Source organism: Amblyomma maculatum, chromosome 4, assembly GCF_055883805.1.
Source record: "Amblyomma maculatum isolate TAMU_Amacu chromosome 4, ASM5588380v1, whole genome shotgun sequence".
NCBI lineage: Eukaryota > Metazoa > Arthropoda > Arachnida > Ixodida > Ixodidae > Amblyomma > Amblyomma maculatum.
Window position 1 is genome coordinate 8,210,404 of NC_139347.1, and position 21,154 is coordinate 8,231,557.

A 21,154-nucleotide genomic window follows, 5' to 3' on the forward strand; every position below is an offset into this window, starting at 1 on the left:
TTGCGGCAACCTGCCTGCTATTTTGCTTTGCACGTCGGGATAGTGCTTGCTTTGCTCACTGGAACAGAACACCAAGAAAGACGAGACAAGAACCGTAGAATCTTATATGGCGCCGGCAGGAGCAGGCAGAGTGAATGTTAGCAGGGTATGGGAAAAGGAATGCGGCAACAACGTCGAAAAAAAAAAAGCACATTCGAGGAGAGCACGTGTGCTTGTTTGAGGATGCCCCGGATATTTCTTTAGCACTTTTTGTTCTAATTCTATAATATAAGACGCATGATAAAAAATAAAAAGCCCCCAAAAATTGTATTCTGTTTCGTGGGGAAGCCATGCTTTTATATGTACTCCAAATGGCAAAGCAGGGAGGCGTTCAAAAATAGTATGAGATGCATAGTATAACGTTACGGTCAGTGTGGAATGCCAATGCTTAAGGCTGAGAATATTCTCATTGGAGAAAAATATGAGCTGCGGTGACATGAATGAGATGGACTCTATAAATTGTTGATGCCTTAGGTCAGAGGCATAGTGGATGCTTATCAAAATAAAAAAAAAGCCCATTAAAAAGACCGAATACGGAACACGAGAGACTTCGTGACTCGTGATGGGCAATGCCTGGCTATGGAAGTATGATGTAACCTCGCGCTCTCTCTTTTGTTAAGGAGCGTCGGTCTGTGCTTTCTGCTTTCCAACTCTTCTAAATAATGTAAATACTTGCAGATATTTCTTTGTACTTTACTCCTAAGAAAAATGCCTGGGTGTGTTTAGACGAAACTGGATCCGGGCCCCCGTAAATAGGTCTCCCGAGTCACATCATTCAAAATAAAATGGCGCTTAAGCGAAATTATAATTGTAGGCAGAGCGCTCATAGCCATTTCTGTATCAAGTGAACTGGCTGTAGCACAAAAAACACTCGCAATGACGTACTTGATATGGTATTCGTTCATTTTAGTGCAATCATAGCAGTACAAATGTTACATCATTGTTTGCTTTATATCCAATATAATAGTAACGCAATTCTTCTATCGTCGGATAGCATGTGGGGTATAATTGAGCTTTAGTTACATTTGATTCGCAGAGTGTGAAAAAAAAATTGAGCTTTGCGTTACATCAAGCCAGCCGTATATAATGGATAACTTATGTCGACTAGAACTGCACTGGCCTAAAAATAGTGCGCTGCAACTTTCAAGCTAGCTGTATATCGCTGAATAATTTATGTCGAGCAGAAGTGCACTGGGCTAAGAGTATAGGTCATAATTACTAATTATTAGTCAAATATGATCAAACATGGAACTTTTAGCTCCAGCATCGAGTCATATATCCTTGGATAGCTTGCATCAAGCGCGATTGCACTGTACTAATTGCTGCTCATAGTTAATTACTGTTAAATGATTGATTGTGATAAAAATTTAATTGTACGCTACAATGGTAAATCATATATTGCTGGCAATGCCTGCACGAGTAGAACCCGAAAGCAAACACTAAGCCACGCACAAACAATGCAAACCGAGCTTTTGCTTGTCGAACTCAATTCAACTATGGTTAAATAGCAGCCATTGTTTTTTCCACTTTTACATGGTTACGTTTTCTGTTTCTCTTTGGTAGCGACTTGTGTTTTTCTTCTCCAATTGCTGCCTCCAAGCAGATCACAGGCGCTCACGTTCCAGCTCTGCCTCGTGTAGGCAACTGTTGAAGGAGGCGCATCATCTGCCTTCCAGTGCGCTGCAGACGAGGCGTCGATGTCTGGCTATCTATGAGCTCCTGTCGTGTTGTGATATGGCGCTGATTCAAAAAAGTTTGCATGCAGTTTCCATTTTCGGGTGCAGTGCGTTTAGGCAGGCCACAGATGTGCTGTCTGATGTCGCGTACATTTTGCATGACTTTTCAACAGCATCCATCTTTGAGCAAGGATAACAAATTGAACGGCAAGGATCGCACGATCATGACGCAACGTACAACATTAAGTCATCCGGTGGTTGCTGTCAGGAAGAGATGAAAAAGAGAGCAGCATATTTTTGAGCGCTAACTCTACTACTGGTTTATACACTGCTAGTTTACATACTACTAGTTAATATTTAGATATTTTTAACTATCTTTAATATATAAACAGAGCACGCAACAAGTGGCTAAAACTTAGTTTTCTCATCAATCCGCCTACTGCGTAACACAGCACGAGTCGACTAGCGGCGCCTTTAGGTACGGGGTGATATGAAAATAAACAACTAGGAAAAATAACGAGGAGAGAGTGATATACACAGCACCAGCTGATTAATGAGTTGGGCCATGACGCTTTCTCTTCACGGATTCCTACCCGCCATCTTAACCACAATGTATGCCGGCTAGACACGCCACCAACAGAACGTCCTTTCTGTCTAAAAAAAAAAAAAAAAAAAAAAAAGAAAGGGGAAAAAAAAAAGAAATTTGTATCGAACTGCAGGGTGTAAAGCAAACAAAACAAGGAAAGGCAACACGAAGCGTTTAATTTGTCCCGGAACAAACACCAGCCGATAGATTGAAAGCAGGTGGATACGCCGTAGCGCAGCTCTGTTTTTTTGTTGCCATTTTGTTTATGTCCGTTTCCTCTTCTTCGAATTGACCGTTTGACAAGGGTCTCACTGCTTAACGTGGTTTATTTGTTTAATATTATTTTTGTCCTTTTCTGGACCCTAGCTTATTGCAAAGCGCTTTCTCACGTTTCCCCGCTTTTAATTTCGGGAGTCGGACGCTGTTTCGACACGCTGGAGAACGAAACGAAACTGAAAACGCGCATCTCTCCGGAAGGATGCTTGGCCTCTTCTCTAAAGCTCGAGCAAACAAGGGAGCAAGTAATATGGCAAAGAGCGGCGCACCTTCCAGCAGAGGAGGATTCCAATCAGGGCTGCTTGTTCAGCCGGGTAAACACAAAACTTTGTTCAACGTGTTTGCGTCCGCGGCGGAGCTCCATTGAGAAAACTAATTCAACCTCGCCGTTTCCTTCTCTCCATTTCCCCGCTTCCCTCCCCTTCCTATGGCTTTTATGCTGAAGCGACTGCTGATACATAGTTCCTCTCCCGGGAGACATATTTTATTTGTTTCGTTTCTCTTTTGATGAATGAACGTCGGAGTGGTGTTTCATTGTTGTTTCATTGGCTGTAATAGTCGCGAAAACAACATTTTTCGAAGCGGCACTAACTGGGACGTTTCCATAGCATCGCGAACAATGGCGAGCGTGCGGGATGACAAACAACCTCGGGCACATACGGGGAAGAGTGCCGTGTGAAACTTCTTCCTTCCTGGTGGATAAGGCAGGGAAAGCGAAACAAATTCGCCGTGTTGCTCGAGTTGTGTCACACCAGCGAAAAAGAAATTTACAGGTAAGATAAAAAGCCTCCAACGGAACCCTCGCTTTTTCTTCGCTCTAAGCTTAGATTAAAGCAGTATTTTTTATTAGTCCAATAGAAGGGTCCCTTGTTGTTCATTTGAGCTGAAAAGTGCAAGTGAATAAAACAATGTATTTTGCTGATGTTTTTTCTTCGATCTCTTTCCTACTTTGACGCGACTTTAAGTACGGATATATTTCTCTCATTGCGCTCCATTGCAAAGATACATCTCCGCATTATTCTAGAAATAAAACCAATAAAAATTCTGTGAGCCCCCCTCTTACTGTGGCATCTACTCTGCAGAAATGCGAAAGCCTAAGCGTGGCTGGTGTACACGGTGCATCACGTTTGCTCTCATCATCATTATGATCTAAATCCACTGCAATTATTATTGATGATGCCATCACTATTATTATCACTAACTGCAGCGTCATTGCTATCATTCTCACGATAGACAAGGAGGATTATGACGTGCACTTCACGATCCCTGGCGTGTCGCAGTTGGTTTAAGCGCTCGGCTCGGGATGCGAGGAATGGTGGTTCGATTCCTTGTGGAGACCGGATTTATTTATTTTAACTTAGAAGTAACTACCAGTAATGGGATAATGACTGGCACCGACTTAGCCACAGCTATGAATGAGTTCTTTGTTAACGTTGGCAACACAGCTTTCAATAATTTAGTCTCATGTACAATGTACTCAAATTTGATTAAGCCATTATCAAATTCTGTTAACTTTTATTCTGCAACTACAAAAGAAGTCAATGATGTAATTAAAAACTTGAAAGATAACGCGTCAGCAGGGCATGATGATATCAAAGCATCGCCACTAAAACACGTATCAATGCTTATATGCGATGTCCTGACGTATATCATTAACCTAATGCTTCCAACTGGAACGTTCCCTAATCAGTTAAAGATAGCTAGAGTATGCCCGGTACATAAAGGTGGAAATAAGAATGACATTTCTAATTATCGTCCAATTTCCATATTGCCCGTATTATCCAAAGTGTTCGAGGGAGTAATCAATACTAGGCTCGAAAAGTTCTTTCACAAATACAGCTTTATAACCAGCCTTTCAATATGGGTTTGTGAAGCGAAGGTGCGCTGAACAAGGATTGTTAACCATAAAAGAAAAATAATTGACAACATTGAATGTCGGAAATATACCCTTCGTTTATTCCTAGATTTTCGAAAAGCAATTGATTGCGTACAACTTGATATTTTATTAAGTAAATTGACTGATTATGGATTCCGTGGTGTGCCACTAGATGTATTAAGAAGTTATCTGCGGAACAGGCTACAGTTTGTACGAGTTAATAACTGCTGCTCTACTAACATGGTTATACGGCAAGGTGTTCCCCAAGGATCAATTTTGGGACCATTGTTATTTATAGTGTATATTAATGATATCACAAATATTCCTAACTCACCTGATTTGATCATGTACGCGGATGATACCAATATTTTGTTTACCGACTGTGCCTTGTCTAGATTCGAAATTACGGTCAATGAATATTTAAACAATTTAGAGATTTGGTTGACGGCAAATAAACTCAGTTTGAATCTTAGTAAGGCTACCTACATCATATTTAGGCCAATCAACACCACTCTTCAATGTAGTATAGTAATTAAATATAACAGCAACGTTATAAAGCAAGTTACGAATCACAAGTTTCTAGGCGTTTGGTTCAATGAAAACCTTTAATGGAATACGCACATTTTAAATTTAGTAAAATACTTGTGTAGAATTGTAGGATGTCTTTACAGAATTTCTAATTTGGTACCCGTTTGGTTAAAAATTTCAATTTATTATGCTTTTTTATTCCTAACTAACATACTGTATTCTCATATGGGGAACCACAACTTCTACAAATATTAATAAGTTTCTTGTTCTCCAAAAAAAAAAGCTCTTTGAGCTATTGAAGGTTATTACGGTATACAGCGCGACTTACCTACAGAACCCTTAATTAAAAAATATGCCATATTAGCCGTTAATCAGATTTACTACTTTCGTCTTCTGCAGTACATTCACCATAATAGGCTGTATACTACTCTACCTGATAGATCTGCAGTAACGTATGACCTGCGAACACGAAAAAAACTTGTACCTATTACTCGAACCAACTGTGGAAAACATAAATTAACTTTTCAGATGCCATCCCTAATAAACAAGCCACCAAATGTGGAATTTTCATTGGCACCTATGGTATTTAAAAAGAACGTAAAACAATATTTAAATGAATATCCCCTATAGTTTCAATGGTGGTAGTAACTGTATTTTTCTCATATGCAATCTTTTTTGTGTAAGTATTTTTTGCTATGAAATTTATGTTATTGACAGCGTGGTCTGCTGATTTGTATATCCAATGAATACTGCATGTATTGATATCTTTTACATATCGTGTGTAAGTGTTGCATAATGTTTTTTTTTTAAATATTTTATATACACTAGAGGTGTATGCTGTTGTCTGTTGTTATCTGTTTTGGGAACCAAGGCCCAGTCAGGCTTGTCGCCTTTTGCCTTGGCTTCCCCTTTCTTGTAAAAGAAAGAAATAACTCCAACTATCTTTCTCATGGCAGATGAGGAGAATTATGACGTGCGTTGCACGATCTCCCAAATTACCTGGTATCACTGTGATATTGATGCCCGGCCGGCACGCAAGTACTTTCGTGAATGTATTCACAAATTTATTTACGTTTTGAAATCATAAACATGTGTCCCGGGCTGGCTGCCAGGGTTAGATCTCTTGGTTGTGCTTAGAGAACTTGAATGTGTCAAAGACATACAAGTAGGAGCTGGCGGGTTATTTTTTTTTTTTCGAAAGCAATACTACGACAGCCAAAGCGAGACTTCGGGCGGCAGCAGTTATGCCGTGAAGAGGCGTAGGTATACGATCTCCTAATAAAAAAAAAAAATCAGCCTGCCATGACTTTTGAATTCACATTACCCCCTACGACATGAGCAAGAGCTGCCAACTCTGGTCGCTCCTTTCATATGGGAGGGTGATATCAGAATCATCCTGTCAGAACCGTTTGCATTCTCGTTACCCCTAGGACACGCAGGCACTTCCATACGGCTTGGTTGAAGCGTGACTTTATATGTGAGCTGGCAGCTTGCGTTCTCGCGTCATACCCTTAACAGATGAACTTAAGTGTCCCCACTAATGTAGCACCTTGCACTGACAGGGCCTGATAGGGGAATAGTGTAGCAGAGAAGCTCCCGCCATTGCTTTCGCAATTCAACTAGGATTAACCAGAGCTAAACCGCAACTAATTGTTTGAGGTCTGTTAAAGCCGGACAATAAATATATAAAAACACAGGCGTGGCGCAGTTGGTTAAAGAGCCCGGCTGGGGACCCAAGGGATGGAGGTTATATTCCCGGTGGAGACGAAATTTTTATTTTTCTGATGATGTCATCGTGACGTCATTTGATTGACAGCTATAGTGTGACAGAACGAATCAACGCCGACAGTATGAGCCATTAAAAGTTTTCACTTAAATACACAATACTTAACGATGTTGTCGCCCTTAAATTGACCATGCCTGCTTTCGAAGCAACCAAACACATCCAAGAATGAAGTATGCAAATTAAAAAACAAGAAGCAACCTAGTATGCTGTATTAGTTTGGCCAAGCTTGAGAGAGGACCAGTGCAGTAGCTACGCAGTTCACCTGAATATACATTGACAGACGGTTCGTAGATAATACCTGCACATAACTCGTATACCGTGCCCCAGCCCATCATCGATACACCAGACCTTAAGAGAGAACTGAAAAGTATGAGCGGCAGTGACTCAGGAGATGCTTTATGTGTCGAAATCCTCTGAACCACACAGATCGCGAGTGAAAAGGTCTACTTGTGGTGGCCTACACCCAACAGCTTTAAAATACGTTTTTGTGACTTGTGTTGTTTTGCACCGACACTACAGTCAGCGACGAATGCCCCAGGAGAACTTCACGCATAAAAGGTAGTAGAGATTAGCCCCTTCAAAGTGGATCAGGGCTGTGTGTTTAGTCATATGGGTTATGAATGTCAATTTTGGTGAAAAATCAAATCGTAGTGCTCCTTCCTACAATTTAGTTTTTTTTTTTTTTTTTTTTTTTTTTTTTTGTATTCGCCCAAACTACCGCAAGCGACGCCGGACGTCCTAAAAACCACCGTGAAAGTTTTAGTCGCGTTTCAGGGAGCAACGAACGAATCCAAAAAGGGTGGTAGGAATCAGATTATTTCACTGAAATGTGAATTGGAGGGGAAATTTTGCTTTCTCACTTAAAAACCGTTACCCCATCAACCATACTACGTGCCGGCAGCAGCTGGTTGGCGCCAGAGGCTTCAGAAAGGAACCTTGTTGAAAGCTGCTTTTTATAAAATGGATGTTGTGTGCTTTGGACCGGGAGTAATTAGCATCCTTGATAAGACATTGTGTGAGTGGGTGCTTCGTTGCACCAGTGGTATGGGTAGGCTAGGGACTGGTGCTGAATTGCTATTTTATAGAGCTTTTGGTTGCATTGGCTACTATGGAGATTTCGCTCCGTTGTCAGCGTGCACTAACAGGTGGCATTTGGCAGGTGGCAATCTAATGGGTAAGAAATCTCCCTGTCCATATTTAGGTGCGAGGTCAAAGGTGGACTCGCTGTTTGGAGGGTTATAGTGTGAGGAGACGAATGTGCAACTGGAAGGTGATTATCATAAAGGAGGAGGGTATGACGTAAGAATGCGCCCTAGAGGGTGGTTACCATGGGAACACTATGGCAAGGTGGCTGCATTAGAAGAAGCAGGTTCTGATATGGATAGAGCAATGCAGAGGCGTATACCTAGTGTAGGTTTACTACCATTGCTGTAAGTCATCTTTCTAAAGACGTTCGCTTTAGTCCTGTCTATTCCGGGTTCACCTCCTGAATTTTGATTTTGTGAGAGAGAGAAAAGAGAAGGGAACATTTCTGAGGAGCAGCATTTGATGTCGCCCCTTCGCTAACGCTCAAACATTCGCGTTTTCATTGGCAGCCGTCAGGGGATTTTGTTTCTGAATTATTTTTTTTCTTCAAAAGGGCAGCAACTTCACTGCTTTCCAAACTGCAGTCGAAGTTCTTCTCCTACCTTCTTTTTAGAGGCTTCATACCATAGTTTTGCTCATTTCGGTAGCTGTAATACAGAGCGCACTGCGCAATCACGTGACAATTATGTCATTCAAATATGCCCGACACGTTTCAGGCATTATTAAGGGTGACTTCACATCAGGCCTTGTCAAACGTAATGTATAGCTTTTGATGCGCTTTCGTGAATGTAAACATCACGAAAAATACTTCAAAACAAAAAACTTTTAAACCCTAGAATGCTTATTGATAACAAGCACCGTAATACAGCTGCATTGCCCCGAAGTCGGGACATTTCCTTTCCACAAAAAAGATAATGAAGAAAATAAAAGAAGAAAAGGATCTCCTATTCAAAGTTGAAATGTCTAGACCTTGCTATAAAACAAGTTCAGAGTTTACATCGTTCTTTGCGTTGTATAAATTGCTCCCAAGGGAAAACTAAAAGGAAAGGCGAGAAAAGTAATAATCAAGCTTTTGTTATACATAGCCGAATAAGGGGTAGGTATAAAATGAGCTGCAAACAAATCCTTCCAAGTAACAAACGGAGCGCCATAAAAAAAGAATAAAGAAAGCAGCATAATTGTGCAAAAAAAAAAAAAAAAAAAGCCTCTCAACTAAACGCGCCATTTCCTAGCCGCCAACGCAGGTGCATAGAAGAGGGCGCAGAAAATGGATTTACGGTTCCGCGTCGTCTACGGGGCAATAAGCGTCGACGGCAGCAGTTCCCACGGGATCCTCCAGGGGACGCTGTTCCAATTAGGTGGTACGCGACTTTGCGACACACCAACAAGGTCCGTAAGGAGGACACAATTGTAACAAAGACTGAAGCGAAAGTTTCGCCTGACACAAACGGCCTGTCTGTATTGCCCTCGCTTAGAGGCTCCAAATGAATGACAATAATTATTCTTTTTTCCCCTTACACCAATTCTGTGCTTTTGTTTTCCTCTCGCCGTGCCTGCGTCCTTTTATGGGCTCATCGTCCGTTTTCGAGAGCGTTTTCTGTTTTTCCTTTTTTTTTTTTTCTATAGCATGTCAAGTTTTTTTGCAGCCGAGTTAAGCCAAGCGTTTCTCTTCGCCGACCTTACACTAGAGTATTCTCTTTAACGTCGCTATGGCTAACTGGACTTGTTTCTTTGACTGCTCCACGAACCACCATTCTAATAGATTTTTTTAAAAATAAATTATACATACTAATAAGCCAAATCTGGTCTGCGAACTAAACAAGGCAAAGGGCAGTGCTCGATTATTCTACTGTCGTAATCAACTGACACTCTAAAGAGGTTTCTTGTTTATCTAATCTGCAATTCACTTATAATCGTAATATTAGCGACAATAACCATTTTCGTTATCTGCACATGTCCTGCACCAAGCACCAGGATGAGTAACATTGGGTAAGAGACTATTTCTGGAAAATTATTTCTCGAGATGGGGGGTCAGGTACAAAGCTTTCATAACGAACGTTCGTCACCAGTTAAAATTCTGCTTCTGGGAAAGAGAGCAATGGTTAGCCTTGACCGCCTAGTAAAGAGCAGAGACATTAGTCTGCCAACCAAGATCCGTATCACCCGTGCTATGGTCTTTCCAGTTGTGATGTATGGATGCGAGAGTTGGACTGTGAAAAAGGCTGACCGCCGAAGAATTGACGCGTTTGAATTGTGGTGCTGGCGAAGACTCTTAAGAGTTCCTTGGACTGCCAGAAGATCAAATCAGTCGATATTGTCGACCATAAACCCTGACTGCTCATTGGAGGGTCAAATTCGAAAGTTAAAGCTCAGCTACTTTGGTCATCAGATGAGAAGAGAGGAGTCGCTGGAGAAAGATTTGATGTTGGGAAAGGTTGAGGGTCGCCGGAGAAGGGGTAGGCAGCGAACGCGATGGTTAGATGGCATTCTCGAGGCATTGCAGATGAAGCTATGTGATGTTAAGAAGATAGTGAGAGACCGGAAAGCGTGGCGTGACATGGTCCATAGGGTCACGAAGAGTCGGACACGACTGAACGCCTGAACTGAACTGAACTGAAAGCCAGAAAGCAGGCTAGCAAGTTATACGAGCAAGAAAAAGTAATTCCATTCTTTAGAGGCGGGCGGCCATAATAAAAAAAGCGGCGAGTCTCCCAGGCCGGCCATGAATAATTTCTCGAGCCACCATTTACGCGGCCAATGCGCATTTAAAACCTCTGCCCGACATTTGCGCTCTCTTCGGCCGAACCCACGGAGGCGGGATAATTAACATGCATTTACGTTGGCACGGGTGGTTCCTTGAATCGCAGCTATTCCGTGCCTTGGTCGGGAAACAAACGGCGGAAAGAGAAAGCAAAGTGCGCCGCACTTTTGTGTAATCGTCGAGCTGTTTTGCGATGCGGGAATTACGTTTGCATGAGCGGCGAGTTCACAGGCTTGGCTATTTGTCAAGTGTACAAACCTAGAGCGCGCCAGGGCCGAACTGCACGGCGCCTTGCAACAGCGTCCCCCAACCCAAGGAAGCGCCAAGTAACGAACAAAGAAGAACAAAAAAAGAAAACTTTGCTGCCGTAAACGCTTCGGCCATGCTTTTTCATTTTATGCGGAACTTTGAAAGATGTGGATCAACGGCAAGTGGAGAGAACAGAGAAAAGAGCTGCAAGCGAGCTATAAGCGGCATAAACCCGGCGTCTGTTCTCTCCCTCGCCTGCCCAGTTTAGTCCATTATTTATTCTGTCGCGCAGCGGGAGCAACTCGCGCACTTTTCCCTTCTTGAAGACCATTGGCCTTGCCGTCCGCTCTTGCGCTCTTGTCTAAGCACTTTGGAGTCTTTAATGCCCTCCGCCACAGATGGTTCTGGCAAGCGGTGCTATAAGTCGGAGCTCCCAAGTGTGAACGACTAACGGCTGGCCCTACTGCGCCTGGTCGCCGGCACAACAGGCCCGTGTCTCGAAATAATCGCGGGAGCCCGGGCCCCCTTAAGAAGCGGCGCGCTCGAGCGGAAAGCCGCATGATCTACCGTTCTCCTCTGCCCCTTTGGACAAAGTCGCGGGAACATGCTAATGAGTGCAGCGTTTCTCTTTAGTATTTGGTTTTTGAGTAAATAAGTCAGACGAAGTTGAATATGCGGAACTTGTTGACATCGGAATCAAATGAAGAACTTTGCAAAGTTTGTTATAAATGAAATGGAGCTCAGAAATTAGTATTTGACTGTGAGGCTGTTTTGAGGAGTGAGTTTCTCTCTTAACTTGGCCTGATAATAGTCACATAATTGTCGCTTTGGCAGCGTTAGCAGCTTGGCATAAAGGCGCGCTCACTTTATGCGGCACTGACCAGAGGGAAGAAATGTAAGGATCATATTGATGAATTTTCTTAGAGCGCAATGTCTAATTAAGTAACCTTTAACCTAATAAACGACTCCATAAAGCACGAGAATTACAGTCCTTTGATCAATATTTGGTAGTAACCGCTAGAAACAGACTAAATGAGAGAAATGACAGTTGTCAAAATAAGCGACCTAATGTATAAGTCCATATATTACTGTTGCTACACAGCGGTACCGCTATGTGAGAGCAATGATGTGCCTTGGCCGCTCAGGTTGGCGCTGAGCATGCTCACCCCGTGTAATACAACCAGTTCGCGTCCCCTAAACGGTAAGCTCTAAAGTTCCCCTAGCTGCGCATGCGTGTTCACAAGTAGTAGAGCATATGTTTGGGCGGATTCATGATGAAAAACAGCTTCGTCACATGCGGTAAGCCGCATATGACGAGCTGCGGGAGTTGAGTGTGAGTTGCGGCTTACCACAAATGGTAATGCGGTAACGATGAACTTTTTGTTAAATCAGTGAATCTTGGCCTATTGTCTTTGAGATTTTTTGTTTTTCCCTCTGGTAAGTTGTGCGTGTGGAATTCTAAGCAAAAACACCATCACACTTCTCTCGCCTGCTCATGTCAGCCAATTTGCGCAGAAAAATAGAAGTACGCGTTTTCATTAGCTGTACGCAGACTTCAGAATGTGGGCCCCCGCAGCTCTTGAGCATTTACGGCTGCCAATCAAAAGCAGTGCAAGCCGGTTTGAAAACCCGCTGTTTCCAAGCGTGCAAAAGGAGAGGCAAAACAATATAATTTATCTAGGAAGCAGCAAAACTTAGTTTGCGTGGGGAAGAAGGCTGCAGGCCAGCATATTTTTGCGCCAATGGTTCGCTGGACGTGACAGGAGCTGCACTAGACCAACGTTTTTGCTTTGAAGAACAGTGAGTGAAAATATGGGGGGGGGGGGGGCGGGGTGCAGATAAGAAGCAAAATAGCCTAAACTAGAAGATTCTGTTTTCTCGTCAGCGCGAAACTGGGCTCGATTCAAGTTTCAGAGCATTGCTGTGAACCGTAAAATCTGGCTTCTTCGCTCCGCCTGTCGAGACAAAGGAACTTTTGCATGAGGTCTTAATTTGCAGAACTGTCTCAAACAATAGGCGGTCATGGATTCGCAATAAGCATTTGAGCGTCGAAAGACACGCTTTAGCCCTTGCGTGATGCACCAGGTTCACGTTTTGCATTTGATATTTGAGAAAAAACAATACTTGTTGACGTTGGGAATCTGAAATAGAGCTCTTTTTCTGACATTTGCACGGAGACAAAGGAAGGCCAAATCGAAACACTGACTTCTTCACGCAGAAAACCGATTTTTACGGCTGCGCCGCAAAAGAAAAAAAGGATAAAAAAGCAGCTCGAGCAAAACACATATCGGGATCTCTTTGGTGTGTCACTCAATGAAATTCAGAAGCTTTCGAGACGATAAACGTGTTGTTGTGGATTTAGGTATAAAGACAAAAAATGAAACCTGAGCAGAATTTTCTTTCTTTCAAGAAAGCCAGGAGCAATATACTGTTCGGAATGAAACCTATTTGATTATTGTATCTCGTTATGAATTCTGCTCCTTTTAAAAAACTTCACGTTTTTTTACCCATAATACAGCTATCATGTAATTAGACCACTTAGGTACCCTCAGCCCTGCTCCGGTAAATGTTCCAATTAATTTTTTAGAGTATCTACAAGACTACATAACGAACATGCGATGCCGATGCAATTGCTTGGAGCTCCTCCAGATACGCAAACTATCCATACAACTTCGTGGTTTCCACCTCGCGGGACATTTTGAGAAATCGAGTTTCGGACGTGTTATAACAATGTATGCATATTAATTAAATGCTAGCAAATTCATAACAGAGTAAAAGTACATATCAAGCTTGGGCCATATTGGATGCGCCGCTACATGTCAATTCGTTCACAAGGAAGACAGCTATGATATGCAAAAGTAGCCCATTGTGGAAAGTGCATTGGCGCTAGCACCGCAGTTATTTATGACGAGTTTTGCACGAAGATCTAAGCCCTCTGCCGCGGCAGAAATTCCGAAAAAGATGCGGTTCTGCCGGAATTGAGATACATGCACCTGACAGTGGTCATGTAGAGAGCTTCTCTTGCGAACGCCACTGCAGGCATCAGCGGCTGAGCATGTTTGATGGTTTGATAATTCAGCTTTATTTATTTTTTGTTTTGTTTTTGCTTATGCTGCTCGGCTCTGTTGCATTCCGAATGCCGCGATGCTCGGGATGTCTCATATCCGCGCTCTTGCTTTAGGACATTCGTACCATTGCACTAGTGAACTTGTAACTAATAGCGGTCCGGATTTCTCTTGGTATTCATTAGTTTAGAGGCTTGTCTTAGTAGCCGATTGGGCTGGTTGAAACACTGAAGCGGAGAATTGCTTTCAGGTCGCATGATCAGGAATCGAAGCCCACAAATCTCTTATTAGCCGGTGTCCGGAGATCAGACCTGAGGTGAAAGTCGGGCGCGCACGTTGTGACAGAAGCTAGAGAAATCAAGTGATGGCCAAAAAACGTGCCAGATGTACATAAAAATGCGTTTATCGTGTACTCAAAACTTTTATCCCCGATATTACGTAGTTGCATAGTAAGGAACGACATCACACAACACGACGTTAAAGGCAATTTTTCATTCTGACAGTGCACGTTTTTCGGCCTTCGATATACCGGCATAGATGACTGACCCAGTTCGCCCTGTTCTTTCCATCTAACTCTCTTATTTCTCTTTTTAGCACTTTTTTATTATACAGTTCTGGCATTCTGAGTACAAACTAGCTATCTTTCTAGTTATCTATAGTGCTAGTTATCTTTCGTCACTGTCGGTGATCCTCCTTTCTTCGCAATCCCGCCGCGGTAGCGCACTGGTTAGAGCACTCGACTGCTGTGCCCGGGGATGCGGGATCGAATGCCGGCCGCGTCAGCCGCGTTTCGCTGGAGGCGGAAAACTAGACGCCCGTCAGTGAATGTTGAAGACCCCAGGTGGTCAACATTTCTGGTACCCTTCAATATAACGTCCTTCATAGCCTTCTTTCTGCCCAAATGCCCATTACATACTTTAGCTGCCAACAGGTATTTCCCGCAAGACCCACGCTGTACAAGAGATTCCCGGGCTTCAGACGATGTTTGTCTCATGTCGTCACCGCAAAGCCTCTTTTAATGGTTTTGCTGTGAATACCTGACGCTAATCTGCCAACCACTCCAATAGATCTATTTCTAGCGTCGCTCGTATTTCTGGCTTTAAGCACCAAAGTGCATCTTCAAAAATAACTGCCACCATTGCTCCTTTCAAGATGCTTGTCAGGACCTATTTGAACCTACTATGCTCTGCGCTTCATAGCCCAGCTTTTATCTTCCATTTGTGCCTAGTAGACTGGTAGTATCTATAGTCTAATGTACTGGTAGTGTACTATTACTCGGGTAAGTACATGTTGCCACGAAGACTACAAATACGTATAGGTATTTGCTCTGTGTAAGTCAGGGTATGTTATGCAATCGTATGCACTACAATCTGTCCACCAGTTTTGTCTTTGAATAAGTCTAACTTATTTAGGTTGAAATTAAAGCACAATATAAATATTTAAAAACACATATATAAATATAAGCGTTGCTCTTCCTGTTTGCCAGCCGAATTTACGATATCACCTGTCTACATCAAGCCTGGCGCCACCATCGTTCCGCCAAGATTTATAAGCAGAGCTGGACTTTAGCTTTTCATGTTCTAAACATGAAGCTAAATGTATTTATGTTAATTTCAGAACACAGCTTTCGATATTTATCGTAGGTATTTGACGAATGAGTGACTTCTTCCTATTTTCACTGATATTTGTTATTTTTCAGCGGTCTAAAGCCACTTAGAGTAAGTACACCTTGGACATTTTGTGAGGATAAGCGATTTATTTAGCAGTATTTAACGCAAAAGCGGCCGCCCACACAACTGGGATTGTAAGATAAAGCTATACCGTCATTTACAACTGAGTACCGACAAAAATAATATAGGCTTTACATCTAAAGTAGGGCTGGCACATGGTCGTTGGCAATGGGGGACATGACGTGGCCTACGTCCTGACAGCTGCAGTTAAACTGTAGCTTAACTGTCGCATTAGACAGAACGGGACAGTTTGTAGCGTAACGCGAACTTGAGGAAGGCGAGCAGTAAAGCTAATGATCTAAAACCTACATAATCAAGTAACTGCACTATACGCTACTAGGTGACGTTTGGCACGGAACAAAAACTGGCCGTCTTTAGAGGGGCGTAAGGTGGCAGATAAATGCCTGCAAACATCCGAGTGATCTAGCGGTAAAGCCGTCTCACCATGCCCCTGGTTTCTGTGCCTTAATTTCTCTATTCTATGTGCGCAACTTCTAATTACTAGCCAACAAGCTGGGTTACGCATGTCAAGGATATTGACCTATTTCAGTTAGAACCATGTTCTGAAAATTGAATATGGCCTACTTCCATGGTTTTCTTCTTTTTCGGTTTAGGTCGGAATATCTGACCCCTAAATATACGAGAATGTTTATGGTTTGTGAGGGGCTGCGGATAATTTCAACCACCTGGAATTCTGTAACCGGCACTGTCATCACACAGAAATCGGGCTGCTTGCTTTTCGGCTCCATAGAAACGCTGTGGCCGGAGATCGACCCTTGGCAAAGTACGTCCTAACTATCGAGCCACTGCAGCGGACCCACGAGATGCTGAATCCTTGCATATAGGTTTATATTAAGTTTTTGTAAAGTAAAGATTATATGATAACGAAGAGCCACGCCTTCAACCCTTGCGGATACCGAACGCACCTCCACCGCCGAACCCTTCCATGCTATTTGAGCTTCATTATCCCGGTGAATTATTTAGTAGCGCTGTATTGTCTTATTTCTGGTCGCTCCTTATTCCAATATGTTTGACAAGTGCTTCTTATTTTCCAGCTTCCTATTTCCAGCGACTGATGTGCAAAATAATACATATGCTTGATTTCTTCCTTATATATTGCAATGCATGGCTCAGACACACACACACACACACACACACACACACACACACACACACACACACACACACACACACACACACACACACACACACACACACACACACACACACACACACACACACACACACACACACACACACACACACACACACACACACACACACACACACACACACACACACACACACACACACACACACACACACACACACACACACACACACACACACACACACACACACACACACACACACACACACACACACACACACACACACACACACACACACACACACACACACACACACACACACACACACACACACACACACACACACACACACACACACACACACACACACACACACACACACACACACACACACACACACACACACACACACACACACACACACACACACACACACACACACACACACACACACACACACACACACACACACACACACACACACACACACACAACCTATCCGTCGAGCGCCTTCCAGGTCTGAACCTATTCTGAAGTCTCCACAACGCCTTATTCTTCTCTGACCATGCTTGCATTTTAAATTTGTTGCTCGCAATCAACAGACGCAGTTTAAGCTTCTCCTTTAAATGACAATTGCAACAAAGCCTGAATTAAAAATTTCGTCATTAAACATTTTTTTTATGTTTTTCTATGCATGTCTATGAAGCCAGCCCCGTATTACACTCCATACTTTTCGGAGAGAGAGATAAACTCTTATTCAAAGATGGCGCGACATTTTTCGCCCCTGTGGGCAGCCTCCGAATATAAAGCATACTTTCGAACTACCTATATTTTTCTGCTACCCTGTACGATTCTGAATATCCATATGGCTCTGTTTACAGTGAAATTTGTGAATTATCTACAAAGAAAAACTTCACGACCTAAACGCGTTACAAACAAAAGTACAGGCAAACCAAGAGAACAGGTTTTACCCCGCTGCGAAGAATAGGCGTAGCTTTTGCGAAATCGTCCACTCGGCTAAGGAAGTCCGAGAAACGTCAGTAATTGTCAGTGCGAGCTCAATGTTTCTATCAGCCGGCATGCTCACGCCGCTAAAGAAGTATTTCACGCTGGCGGCTTCTGGTGTTGCAATACGAGTATAACGACAATGCGGAGAGGCGCTGAGAGGCGTAATTACATGAGTGAATAAAGGTTTATCTGGGAAATATCAAAAGCGCACCAATGGGCGGTGATGTTTCATGACTGATCTAAATAAGTTTTTGGTCTTCACGACGAAGGTAGACACGCGTTAAAGGGCACAAAAAGGAAAACAAAATTAAAGGTTGAAAATTAAAGCTCTGCTGACTCTCGAGACGGTCCCAGCACCTTCACTGCGTTTAGAACCACTGGCTTTAAGTTTTAACTTCAACTTCTACAGACCACCCCTTTGCATTGGGCGCATTATGGCTTAAGCTGGTGCTTGGCTTCCAGGCGTCTACTACACGAACGGAAATGTTCCACTGGAGAAAGCGTAGAGCGAGGCGACAGCTTCCGGTAGCATGAGGTTCTCTCCCAGTCATGAACTAGCCAGTGATGCCTGATTGTGATGGATGGTTCGTACTCATAGCTTCTAATGCTGGTCCGCCACGGATAGTTGGCTAATTGCTTCGTCCTCACGGAACTTTGCGACATGTGCACTGTGATACGAATATGCAAGTCATTTGGTCTTGTTGACACTCTTGGACAACCGGCATAACAGGTGAAGGCCAGCCTACGGCTGTAAAACAACCTTAACTTGCTTCTGAAGGCGCAGTGAATATCTAGGCCAAGTAAAAGGCCCATAACTTTCCCGAATGCGCTTGGATACTGGAACCTGTGGTTTCTACGTGGTCGTAGGCAGCCAACCACCACGAGTTCGAGCGTCGCGCGAGCCGAGGTCCCGATCAGCTTTCGCCACGCACACACCGAAACACCGCAGCGGGCACTCAACCTCCACAGGGAGGAGAGCGCGGTACACAAACACTCAGTCACCACTGTCCCGGGAGCGCGCGAGGAGCCAGGCTCCGTTGCGCGCACGAAGTGACAAGGAATGCGCGCCGCAAGCACGAAAGGGCGTGCTGTGATCTCTCTCTCGCGGCAACCAAAGAGTTTCTTTGAGAGAGAGGGGTTAACCACCGCAAGGTACGCCTGTCGCGGATCGTTGAATTACGATCAACATGCTGGAACTCCGCTCTAGGTACGACCCGGAGCGGGCGAGCTCAAGACACACTGGGCTGCGCGGACAAAGGCCGGTAGAGAAGCACATTTGCGTACGCACCTGGAGATGTCTGGGATGGTCTCCCTGGGCTCTGCTCGGACGGTCGCGTGAGCGCGGCCGTTGCAGCGGTGCTGTGTTCCAGCCAAAAGGCGCCAATGAGAAAAGCCACTGGGACGCCAGGGCGGAGCTGTGGCCGAACGACAGTGACAAGTCATCCGGACACCTTTCCGCCGCCTAAAGGCCGCTGTACGGTTGCTTTTTAGACCCGCTCCGCACGTATGCGGACGCACCGAGACAACCGGTCCGGAGGGGCATACAATAGAGCGCACCCGCATCCTTCGTCCGCAAAAAAGTTGACTCAATCTCAACTTTAAGGCGGGAGAAAGGGAAAGAGGAGGACAACAGGGGAGCGGGCGACGGCCGCACAAAAGACAACCGCAGGAAGGCCCGAATCCCACAAACCAAAGCTATAAGCTGTGAAGAAGGATACAATAGTAGCAAAAAGCCACTTTTAGACAAAATTAGGCGCTCGTTGTGGACGTCTGGGAGATGGAGATGAAGTTCTCAAATGTAAAAATGTGAATATACCAGAGTCCCAGCAGTATATTGTTTCTACAATAGCTCCTTCTCAACGCTCGCGTTGAGCAATGAACTGCTCACTCTGTCATGACCACGCGCGGCTACGGCTCAGTGGTTTGGGCGCCCAGCAGCTGAGCACTTAGATGTAGGCTTAATTCCTGCTACGACAGCCTTATTTAAACTGAGACGAAGGGCGAAAGGCGGCTATGGGCTAGCTGTACAGTGTCGGTTAGGGGTCACTGGATGTGCCGCCAATCCGCGCCAGTCAATGCTTGTTAAGGAACCCAAACATGGTCCATATTTACCGGCAACCCTCCATTAGGGTGCACATTCCTTTCTTCTTTTACTCCCTTCTGCACTCCTTGCCTAGCGGTGCGACAGAGATCTCCGCCGAGAAACGAGACAATTATTGCCCCTTCTTTATCCTCATAACCAATTTTTATTTTCTATTTCTTTATTTCCTCGCGGTGGGCTGTAGCGCTAAATGGATGCGGAGGTCCAGAGCAGCGATAAAAACCGGGTTCAAGATCCAGAAGGATTAAGTGTCGATAGTAGGCTAAACACAATATACCAAGTGAGTTGCGGAAGCTGGCCCAGATACGCTCTGGACTCAAATTAATAGCCTGTTTATTAGTATGAAGGAATATATTTTGTGCTGAAGCCAGATGTTTCCTCACCTGCCCTGACGTGCACGTCTCCGCTGACGACGGAGCCAACACTGTTTCGCGCCCCACATCGGTAGACGGCGGCATGGATGTCCTGACGGAAGTCCTCGGCACGGAACGGCGAGAACACCAGAGCGCCGTCTTGCGGCCGCATGTGGCGCAGACCCGGGATGTCCGGCGCGGGGCCTTGAGAGCCCACACGCCACCACCAGACCTCTGGACGGGGCGAGCCTTGTGCTTCGCAGGGGAGCACCGCCTGCGACGAGTTGAGAAACTCCACGCGGCTGGGCGGCGCTCGGGAGAAGGTCGGCCCGCGCCGTTCCTCGCGGCCACCGCTCGCTGCACGTATAGAGGAAGGACAAAAGGAAGGCATTAACATTTGCGAGTCAATAAAAGAAATATATTGAGAGTCGGCAAAATACAACCGGTATTACGCTAGTAACAGAAAATAGCCAACCTAGTTTTTAGAAGCAAGTTTGGGTCCAAACGCGGATGCATTCTGCTGTAGGTGCTATGAAAGTGCACTAAGGCACTTGCTCTAAGAAGCTGAAATAAAATACTTTATGGCCGCGAATGCATTTCGGACACGCGGGGGATCGAACAGATTCGACACTCTGGTCTCATCATAAGAACAGTCCGAACGCTGTGCGTGCTGAACGATCAGTCGTCTTTTTTTCTTTTTTTTTTTTGTCTTTCTCTGTGGATACGTCGCCCATACCCACAAGGAGGGATTCACTGAAGTGTAGGGGCGTATTGGAGGTAATTTCTACAAGCGATTAACAAAACAAATGTTGGGCGTGAAGCGGAAATGTATAACAGTAGAGCAATTAGAAATCAGGAAACAATATTTAGGGTAAAATACGGAGCATAGGTTTTTTATCAAATAAAAAGTTTCACATATTGT

General features: G+C 44.2%; 1 protein-coding gene across 1 annotated transcript in view; it reads right to left on the minus strand.

The window, feature by feature from the left end:
* The window catches only part of LOC146190255 (cell adhesion molecule Dscam1-like), a 367,337-nt gene extending 346,708 nt beyond the window's left edge, over positions 1-20,629 (minus strand). Inside the window, exon 1 of the mRNA XM_084599756.1 lies at positions 20,263-20,629. Within this exon, the coding sequence (XP_084455882.1) occupies positions 20,263-20,629 (367 nt within the window). The remainder of the gene's footprint in view (positions 1-20,262) is intronic.
* Positions 20,630-21,154: the final 525 nt, after the last annotated feature.